This window comes from Nannospalax galili, unplaced genomic scaffold (assembly GCF_000622305.1).
Source record: "Nannospalax galili isolate Female #2095 unplaced genomic scaffold, S.galili_v1.0 scaffold241, whole genome shotgun sequence".
NCBI lineage: Eukaryota > Metazoa > Chordata > Mammalia > Rodentia > Spalacidae > Nannospalax > Nannospalax galili.
Genome location: NW_008345602.1, coordinates 4,539,500 through 4,550,276, shown reverse-complemented (window position 1 = coordinate 4,550,276; position 10,777 = coordinate 4,539,500). Strand labels below are relative to the sequence as shown.

General features: G+C 43.9%; 1 protein-coding gene across 1 annotated transcript in view; it reads left to right on the top strand.

The window, feature by feature from the left end:
- Dmrt1 (doublesex and mab-3 related transcription factor 1) overlaps nucleotides 1–10,777 on the top strand; it is a 115,045-nt gene that overhangs the window by 40,915 nt on the left and 63,353 nt on the right. Inside the window, 1 exon segment of the mRNA XM_008841698.1 lies at nucleotides 1,094–1,377. Coding sequence (XP_008839920.1) covers nucleotides 1,094–1,377 — 284 coding nt within the window.

The window sequence follows — 10,777 nt, the reverse complement described above, 5'->3', positions numbered from 1 at the left end:
CTCCCTCCCTCCCTCCCTCCCTCCCGTTTTTCAGTGCTGGAGATCACCTAGGGCCTTGCTCATTGCTAGACAAGAGTGCCCTCAGCTCTTGTTCCTCCAAGGTGTGACTCAGATACAGAGTTTTCCACAAAGGTCTCTAATCCTTCCCTAGACTGGAAGTTATCTTTCCTGCCTCTGAATTTCCATAGCAGTTTATAGGCATTGCTGTGATTCTGGGTGGTGGTCTGATTGGAAATCCCATGAAATCTTCTGTCCTACACTGTAGGCTCCCTGTAGGTAGAACAGGGGATGCTTTGTTGTCATTGTAGGGGCTGGCTTGTCTCTTAGAACACTGTTTAATAAATGTCCATTGGATAAAGGCCAGAAGAATTCGTTCAGTCTTTTATTTTGGAAAAGAACCCCTCTATTTTGGCTGTAGAAACAGCTGATGACTTTGCCACCTTCATACGTAGATTCTTTGAACATCTTGACAAAGGTGATGGGTTGGCAAACTTGTTTGGGGGCTAAATCAGTTCTGTGGCAACATTAATTGGATGGTCCATAAAATTTTAAATAGTTACTAACTGCTCTTCTGAAGAAGTTGCTGTACCCATGCTCTGTACTCTGGCTCAGACCTGTAAAGAATGAAACGTCCATCATAGAAGGAAATGAAGGAAACACCGTGTGCTTAAATTCAACCTCTTACTCTGAGTTCCTGACATCTCTATGTGGCTTCCAGGGTTAGGGAACACTTTACCTTGTGGTAAGAATATGTAGACAGGTGCACTGGATTTGATCTCCAGTTTCTTGACATTTTGGTGGATTGTCTTGGTCGAAGTTGTGCTGTCAGGCTTTATGGCATTTACTCTACCTCTAAAATGATTTGGTATTCCCAGTAAAAATAACCTAGCAAGGGTATTTCAGATGTGGAACAGCATGAAACCAGCCTTCAGACCCTCCTCTGTCATGGCCGCAGAAGCAGCAGATGACTTGCCCCTTGTATATAAAGGTTCTTGGTACCTCTTGAGGATGAAAGTGAGGTGTTGCCAGGGTTTAGAAGGCAAGCTTTGTGGACCCCTACATTAGATCTTATGTTGTCCCTTTTCCTTTTTAGAGGGACGCATGGTCATCCAGGATATTCCTGCTGTCACCAGCAGAGGGCATGTGGAGAATGCACCTGACCTGGTTTCAGACTCCACCTACTACAGCAGCTTCTACCAGCCATCTCTGTTCCCTTACTACAACAATCTGTACAACTACCCGCAGTACTCCATGGCCTTGTCTGCTGAGTCCTCTTCTGGGGACGTGGGGAATCCCCTCGGTGGATCCCCTGTGAAGAACAGCCTGCGGAGCCTCCCAGCACCTTATGTGACTGGTCAGACTGGAAACCAGTGGCAGGTATGATATTATTTAGAGTTAATGGGATATGTGAAACACACATACATATAAATGCACATATGTATACACAAGCTCAGTTCAACACATGTGTAGGCACAGTATACAAAACACATTGTTTTTTTTCTTTTTCTTTTTTTTTTGTCTTTTTGAGATAGGGTCTCCCTGTAGCCCCAGCTGTCCTGGAACTCACTATGTAGACCAGGCTGGCCTCGAACTCGCAAAGATCCGCCTGCCTCTGCCTCCCAAGTGCTGGGATTAAAGGTGTGCGCCACTACGCCCGGTTGTTTTTTTTCTTTTAACTCTCTTAATAATGCCATTTTACCCCAGAAGTTGACTGCAGTGACTCCAAAGGAAGTAGGCATATTTTGCTTTTGTCACATTGTCATTTTACGTAAATACCCAGCTGACCAGAGTTAGATGCACAAGTAGCTTGGTAAATGAGTTACCACCTCCTCTAGCCTTGCCCACCATTGAGCAGCTTAGAAAATGCTAGATGCAGCTTTCTGGGTGACAGTCATCTTCCTGATGAATTCACATACTGGGAAGGAAAGTTAAGATCTGTGTGTTTGTGTGGCTGAAAGGTAAGAAAAGGAATTAAGTCCTGTTGTGATAGGCCAGTAATGTAGATGCATATTTTGTTAGGAAGGGAAATCAGTTTTTTCAAACTATATGTACTATAGTGTATAGTCAAGAACTGTTAATATTTGGAGTAAAATATCAGTGAGGGTTTGTTTAGAGTGGTTCTGCTTCCTCAGATGGAACCAGTTTCATGTATAGTAAACTTCATGCCTGAAGTCCTGGGTTCATCCAGGGGCAGATAGGCATTCATCAGAAGCACCTAGCCTGTCTCTGGAGGACCACCTTCCATGCCTAGGCTAGCATCACACCTGCGGAGAGGGGAACATCAGCTCTGAGAAGCTGCACTTAGACAGACATACCAGCAAGAGTGGGAGGGAAAACCTTGGTGACCTTCCTTAGTCCTGAGAGGAATAGGCAGTTTTAATGCTTGGTACCTTCCGAAAAACTTACTGGGCTGGAAAGAGGCACCATTGTTACAGCCCCAGGAGAGACACAGATGCACCATCTCTCATATTAGTTTGTCTCCTTAGAGACCCCGATTTAAGCTTCTTGCCTCCCTAGCCAGGTGCTTTCAGTGATATATTCTCATGTAACAAGTTACTTTGCAGTGGAAGGCCCTTCTGTCCTGCTTGTGGGTATTAAGTAGACTCTTACACCATATCATTGTGTTAGCAGCAGATTCAAGGCACCAGAAGCACCCCAAAGCTAGATGCCCCATGTATGTGTGTAGCCTAGGAATGTGTACAGAAGAGGGGTTAGACCCACATCACCAGGTCTCAAAAGATGTGATTTTCAAGGACTGTTCCTAGAGTGAGTGCATTTAATGCTTAGCTAAGAGTTGATTTCGACACAGTGCAACATATATATGGGAGTTAATACAAGTCTTTTTTTTTCCCTTTCTTCTTTTCTTTATTGAGGTATAATTGAGAAAATGGTATATATTTATGCTGTGCAGTGTGATGATTTGATGTATGTTTACATTGTGCATTGCTTATCACAGATCACAGGCATGCTCATGAAGGCACCCCCTCTCTCTGTCTCTCTGTCTCTGTCTCTCTGTCTCTCTCTCTGTGGCGGAGTAGTACTTAAGATTCAGTCTTGGCATTTTTCAGATATGTAGCACTATTAACTATAATCACCATGTTGTACATTGAACTTCCAGAATGTAACATATAATGCAAGTAGAACCTTTGACCAACATCTCTCTACTTCTCTGACCCTCCGGCCTCTGGCAACTACCATTCTAACCCTTCCAAGAGTCCAGGATTTTTAAAGATTCTTTGACTTCCTTAAGCCCAATTGTAAAAAAAACAAATATGAATTGCTATTTTTTTCTTAAGATATTGTTTCATTTAGCTGCTCTGTCTTTAAAAAATTTTAAGTTTATTTATATTTTGTGTATGAATGTTTTGCCTGCATGTATGTAAGTGTACCATGCATACAATGACTGCAGAGGCCAGAAGAAGGCATTAGGAGTTAAGGATGGTTGTTAGCTGCCATGTGGGTGGTAGGAACCAAACCTGGATCCTTTGCAAGAGTAGGTAGTGTTCTTAACTGCTGAGCCAACTCTCTCCAGCTCCTCCTTTCTTTCTTTCCTTCCTTCCTTCCTTCTTTCTTTTTTTCTTTCTTTCTTATGTGAAGAGGTTGTTAATATTCAAGGTGTTCCACTTTTTGGATTCTTCTGCTAGAGGGATGTGACTTCTTTGGATGTATTAAAGATCTGACTTAGTCCCCTGAGCTACAGACGTCTCTAGTTTTCCCATAAGTTTTACTTTGGTGTGATGGCATATATGTGTGTTTGCATCTGTGTGGGAGGTTTCATGCCCACACCATGTGTGTGAAGGCCAGAGGTTGGCCTTGGGTGTCTTCCTGGATCTCTTCATCTTATATATTGAGGCAAGGTCTCTCACTTGAACCCTGAGCTCTTGGATTTGGCTAGTCTAGCTCGCCACCTTGCTCTGGGGATTTCCTGATTGTTCTTTCTATGTGCTGGGATTATAGGCAGGCACCATGCCTATCCGACATCTGTATAGGTTCTGGGGATCCACTCCTCAGCTTTGTGTGGCAAGCACTTTACCAGCGGAGACACCTCCCCAGCCCCACATTTTATTTTTGAACGAAAACTCTGGAGTGTTCTTCTGAAGACCACATCTGAAGATCAATTCTACAACAATGAGATGTCTCCTAAACGAACTGTCCCTTTCTGCTGTCAGAAGCTTTGAGATGGCAGGTGATGCCTGACACAGGATGTTGGTCCTCACTCTTCTAGCAATGCCTGCTAAAGGCATGCCTGAGGTTTGGGGTTCAGCCTTGGGAGATAGGTACTTACTAGTAGCACCTGGCCTGCACCTAGAGGACTACCTTTTGTGAGCAGGCTAGCATCTCCTGGGGGGAGAGCATCTACTCTGAGAAGCTACATTCAGACATACATACCTGCTAACCAGAGTGTGGGGGCGAAACCTTGGTGAACTTCCTTAGTTCTGAGAGGGATAGGCAGTTTTGATGCTTGGCGCCTTCCCACAAACCCCACTGGGCTAGAAAGAAGCACCATTGTTACAGCCTCAGGAGAGATACAGAGGCATCATCTCATATAGGAGTTTGTGTCCTCAGAGGCCCAGGTTTAAACCTCCTTTCTCCCTGGCCAGGTGGTGTCAGTGATATATTCTCATGTAACAAGTTTTTTGCAGTGGAAGGTCCTTCTGTCTTGCTGTGGTTAATGCTGTTCTTCTCAACAACATGAAAAACAAAAGTGATAATTTTTTGAGCAGTTAGTCCTCTACACTTTCTAGGAGCTGAATATTAGCCTCTCTGAAAGTGACAGAACATGGAGACTGAGAGGACCAACTTGCTCAAGGTCCCACAGCCTCCAAGGAAAGAAAGAGCCTGGGTTTGAATCTGTGTCTGCTGGCTTTGAAGTAGATGTCGGTACTATCTGGCCATCACTGGGTCTGCAATAAACTCAGGACTGCATAATGTTTGTTCCAGAAGCCCTCTGTGAGCTGGGACCTCTGGGGAACAGGATTGTGCAGAATGTCTGCAGGTGAACCTCAACTGTGGGATGCATTCCCTATGAATGCTCAGGTTCTGTTGGTTTTTAGGGTTTGGAATTGCTACCTAAGTGCTCTGATGACAGGTTTGCACCATCATGCCCATCTTTGCCTTACTCTGTTTCTGCAGTATCCTTTGACCCTGCTCTTTGGGCATTGCCTTACTCCTAGTGGCAGCTTCTCAGAGGCTGGTGGGCAGGAGTGCACGTATTGCTCCTGCCCAGCATTTCTGCTACCTTTTCTGAGATACCTTCAGCTCACTTGGGAGACTGCTACACTCTGCTGCCGATGCCCTTGGTGTGAGTCAGGCTCAGCCTCAGTGCTTGAAATGGAGGCCATATCCTTTACATTATCTTCTTGACCCTGTTGTTTAAACTCAACTTGTGTCCTTTTTCTTTTCTTTTTTTCGGTTTTTTGGAGACAGGGTGTCGGGAGCCCCAGCTGGCCTGGAACTCCCTATGTAGACCAGGCTGGCCTCAATCTTACAGAGAGCTGCCTGCCTCTGCCTCTTGAGTGCCGAGGTTAGAGGCATGCCCCACCAGGCCTGGATCCTGCTAATGCTAGTAACATTTTAATGCTCTGTCCCCTTTCCTTGCTGCCTTTTTTTTTTTTTTTTTCCGGTCTTTTTGAGACAGGGTCTCCCTGTAGCCCCAGCTGTCCTGGAACTCACTATGTAGACCAGACTGGCCTTGAACTTAAAGAGATCTGCCTCCCAAGTGCTGGGACTGCAGGCATGCACCACCACGCCCAGCTCCTTGCTGCTTTGAGTGGTATTGAGTATTGGGGAGCACTATGAATATTTCTCAACCAAAGACCTCCTTTGGTTCCTAGAAAATACCTATTGTAATAGTAATCATTTTTTTAAGGTTAGATTTCTTTTTCATTATTGTTGTGAGACAATATGTAGTCCTGACTGACGTGGAAGTCACTGTGTAGACCAGGCTGACCTTGAACTCGCTGGCCTCGAACTCACAGAGATTGACCTGCCTCAGCCTCGCAAGTGCTGGGATTAAAGGTATGCACCACCACACACCAGGCTAGACTTCTGAAAGACAGAACATTTGATTTTTGCGTAAAGAATCCATTGACTCTTGTATGGAGTTAAATGCCTACTCTTGGCATGTCTAGCTGTAAAATTAAGCCACACAGACTGATTCAGCACCTACTAAATTCAAAATCTGTATGTGTCGGGGGACAGGGAGAAAGAGAGAAAAAGAACAGCACACACACAGTCCCATAATCCCAGGCCACTTTCCTGTGAATGCCCTGCATGCTGAGAAGGGTTTTAATCGCCTCTGGTCTGTCTCCAGCCTGCAGAGATTTGTGGCCCAATCATAGATTCCTGTCCTCTTGTGAAACAGGAATAACATTTGTGACACTGGAACAAACTCACGATGAATGGCTGGTTCCGCTGACCAGCAGCTCAATTTCGCTTCTGCATTTAATTGCCTGCAAAAGCTGTTTATTGCCTTGTGCACTCCTCCACGGCAACATTATCTCTTAAATAAACATGTTGTACCAGGTTGACAAGGGAGAGGTGCATATCATAAATAAACATGGTGTACCAGGTTGACAAGGAGAGGTGCGTATCAAATGGGCAGAAATAAATATTGGAGGACGCCGAGCCAAGCCTGGGGTCTCCTTCAGGCCCAAGGTGGCACGTGCTCTCTTGGTGGGTGTTTCAAGCTTGCGCCACCAGACATCTGGGTTCACATTCCCAAAGCAGTCAGGGCGTGGGCACACGGCAGCCTTGGGGATTGCACTCCTCCTGGCGGTTACTTTGGTCTCGGTCTGAGGCATCCCATGATAATAGTTTTCCCTGACAGCTGTGCACTTTGCTAGAATGCATTCGTGTAATAAGTAAACATACACAAGCTGCTATGTGCTAGAATTGACCACTAAATGAAATACACAGAAAACACGGTAGGGCGACTGTTAACAAAAATTCATCCTATATTTCAAAATAGCCGGAAGAGAGAATGTTGGGTAGATCTGATTGCCTGATTTGATCTTTATGCATTGTGTCTGTATATTGAAAGATCATGAAGACTCCATAAATATGTGCAATTATATGTCAATCAGAATAAAAATTTAAAAAAGAATTGGTGGAAACTGGGTCTTGTGGGGGTAAACTGCTATTATCATTTAGAAAAGATGAAAGGCTGTTGGAGATCAGCCTGTGGAGTCCTTGGCTTGAACTGAGGTATATGCAGGAAGGAAAACAGATTCTAGCGTGGGGGCTCGGTCCAGAAAAAGGCACCCCTTATGGGTGTTCTCGGCATGGTGCTCCAGCCCTCCGACCAGGCCAAACATTTAAAAAAGCTACTGCCTGTGACTGCTTCTCTGCCTGCAACCAACAACCCGACCACACAGGCCCTTGACTTCATACCACCTCTTCTTTTCTAGTGTCGCTTAGCACTGGACCAAACCATTAGATTCAAGAATGGTGAAAAGAAGTGACTTTTCAAGCCTGGGCTAGTTGGAGGTAGTCCTTGCCCTCTCCCCAGCAGTGCTGTGTTTGTCCCATGGGAAGTATGGCCATGTGTTACCCAAGTCTCAAATCAACTTCCAGTCCCAGGGAAACCCTTATAACCAACAAATCATTGAATGGTGTATGTGTGTGTGTGTGTGTGTGTGTGTGTGTGTGTGTGTGTGTGTGTGTTATTTTCTAGTTTTATTAACAGTCTCCCTATGTAGCCTAGGCTGGCCTTGTTCTTGAACTGTCTATCCTCCTGCCTCAACCTTTTAAATGCTGAAATGACAGGCACCTGCTATTATACCTGGTTCTCAAATATTCTTAAATTTTAAGAAATGATATGGTAGGAGAAGATGTAATATAAAGTCCACTTTCTGGGGCTGAGAAGGTTGGTGTGTCTTGTCTGGGGAGCCCGACCTAGACTCTTCTATGATCCACATTGTCACTGGGAGGTTCAGCTAGCACTACGTCTTTTTCTAGGGTAAACTAGTTCAATAACTACCTCCGTCTGGTGGTAAATAGATACTACCTTTTTCCTTGTGAAAGAGAAACTGGCTGCATTTACATGTAGTCACAGAGGAATTTGTAGGTATAGGTGCAGTTTTAAAATATTTTTATGACAATTTCTTTCCATAGGTAAATAGACAAATAGACTGCTTCGGGCTATTAGAGCTAACAGCCATAGTTTTGTTTTCTTAAAGGGGAAATGCAGAAGTGTAACTTTCTGTTGATGTCTGGAAGATTTGTGTTCTGTTGATATCATGTGTATTTTATTTCTTATTAGTTTATTCTAATAATCTTATTGTTAAGTATTATACCAGTAAGCAGTCATTTCTTGAAAGGTTAACTGCTTTTAGATATAGCTCCTTTTCTAATGTATGTTCTTAGTGCATATTCAGCTTAGATAACAAGTGTGAGTGAAGGTGTTTTGTGCTAAGGGAGAGAGGAGACAGGTAGTTTATATGCTGAGCCAAGAGAGGTGAGGCTAAAGAACACATATTTTAAAAAACATTTTATTTTTTTAATGTGTGTGAATGTATTGCCTACATGTATGCATGTAAGTGCACCCATGTAGTGCGGTGTCTGCAAAGGTCAGAAGAGGGTGTCTGGTCCCCTGGAACTGGAGTTACAGATGGTTGTTAGCTGCCAGGTTGGTGCTGAGAATCGAACCCAGGTCCTCTGTAAAAGCAACCAGGGCTCTTAAGCATAAAGCCATCTCTTGAACCCAGGAATGCTTACTTTTATAGAGTACTTCAGTGAAAATTAAACTGGACTCTGGGAACCTTGGGGCACTGGAGAGTAGGCAACCCTGACTTGAGAGCAAAGGGAGAAACCAGGTCCTTGGAACCCTAAGGAATGTTTTTCTTGGCTTGGATGAAGGGATCCAGGAGCATTCCAGGAGATGTAGGGTACAGCGACAGGTCAGTTAGAGCCTTTGGGAGCGTTGTGTAGGTTTCCTGCTGTCCGCAGAGTGATCAGCATTCCTACGTGGGCTCAGTTTGATCTAGGTTGAGTTGGCACACCTTGTGATGGGCTGGAGTACTTTAGTGACTGGCATAGTCAACTTGGCAGCTGAAAGAAGTCTATGACCAGTCCATTGCCAGGTTGTTACGTTTCCTGTGCTATGACACAATGGCATCAGTTAACAAATAACACAGCCTTTGGGGAATTGTGTGATGTGCTTGAAAATTAGATAAATGGGTCACAGGGTTTGAAAGCTTCCAGATTTGATTTCCTTGGGTTGGTGGCCAAAATTTCACCCCTTTGTCTCACTCTTTTATCCTGCTAAGTAGATGCAAATCTGATAAAAATTAGATGCTTTTTCAGAATGTTTAAAAGTGCTTGGATGAGTGATTCTCAAATTCCTTGAGATCCACATTTCTATAGTCTTTTAAGTGTTTCTCATTATTTGAATAAAGGCCAAAATCAAGGGACTGCATAGCAGAGACAGGCGGGTCCTGGTTTTTTGGGGGGGTTGTTTTTTAAAAATATTTATTATTTTTTTATGTGTATGAGTATATTGCCTACATGTATGTGAGTGCACCCGTGTTGTGCAATGCTGCAGAGGTCAGAAGAGGGCTTCGGATTCCCCTGGAACTAGAGTTAAGGACGGTTCGTAGCCGACTTGTGGGTGCTGGGAATTGAGTCAGGGTCCTCTGCAAGAGCAGTTAGTACTCTTAACTGCTGAGCCATCTCTTCAGCCCTTTCCTTGTAAAAAAAAAATCTTATTTGAAATACAAAAGAAAAAGAGAAGATTCTAAAACACCAACGTATAAGACATGCATAAGAATCTTGATTCATTTGTGGATTCATTTTCATTCTTTATTCAAGATTTTATTTTCTCTTTATTTTGTATGTATGAGTGTTTTGCCTGCATGTATGTAAGTGCACCATGTGTGTACATAGTGCTTGAGGAAGCCAGAAAAGTACTGGAGTTAAGGATGGGTGTTAAGGATGGGTGTTAGCTGCTATATGGATGCTGGGAACCGAACTAGAGCTAAAGACAGGTATTAGCTGTCATGTGGATGCTGGGCACCAAACTGACATTCCCTACAAGAGCAGTAGCAGGTGGCAGGTGCTTTTAACTTCTGAACCATCTCTCCATATTGTTATTAAGTGCCTGCTCCAAGTCTGGTACTGTGTCAGACCTTCAATTACTGGCCCACAGTAAGGCAAAAAAAAAATGAAAAGGAAGACCCAAAGGACAGCATAATTTTCTAAGAGTTGCTGTAGTCAGAGTCTGGATTCCTGGGGAGAGCTATGCTACATTGTAATAAGACCAGTCTGATGAGGACAAGCTATGACTGGGTGGTATGGTGAGGAGGGGTATTTGATTACCTCTGTTGTTTAGAATTGTCAGCACATGGTGACAATGAAAAGCGGAAATCCATATAGTTTACTTACTTTAAAGTCCTCTATGAGCGTGGGCCTCTTATTGCCTGCAGCTAGGACACATTCTCCACCCCCTCCTTGGTCTGCCATGTGTCCTGTGGCCATCACCCTTGATGTGCAGTTTCCTGGGCATGGGGCTCAAAGGAAAGTGAGGAGCAGGAGAAAAAGGATGTCTTCAGCTCTTTCTTTTACACTTCATTTTTTATACCCTTTCCCATCATCCCTTGGCACAAGTGTTTTGTGCGGATGGGGTGGGTGGGTTTTTTTTCTTTTTTTTTTTTGCCATTTCTAATTTTTACCAGACACTACTGGGAAAAAGAAGATAGCAGCCTAAATCTGTGTTTTGAGTACTTGTATAAAACCAGAAAATGAGAAGGCTGGAACTTCTCTGTGTTTATTGGATAAT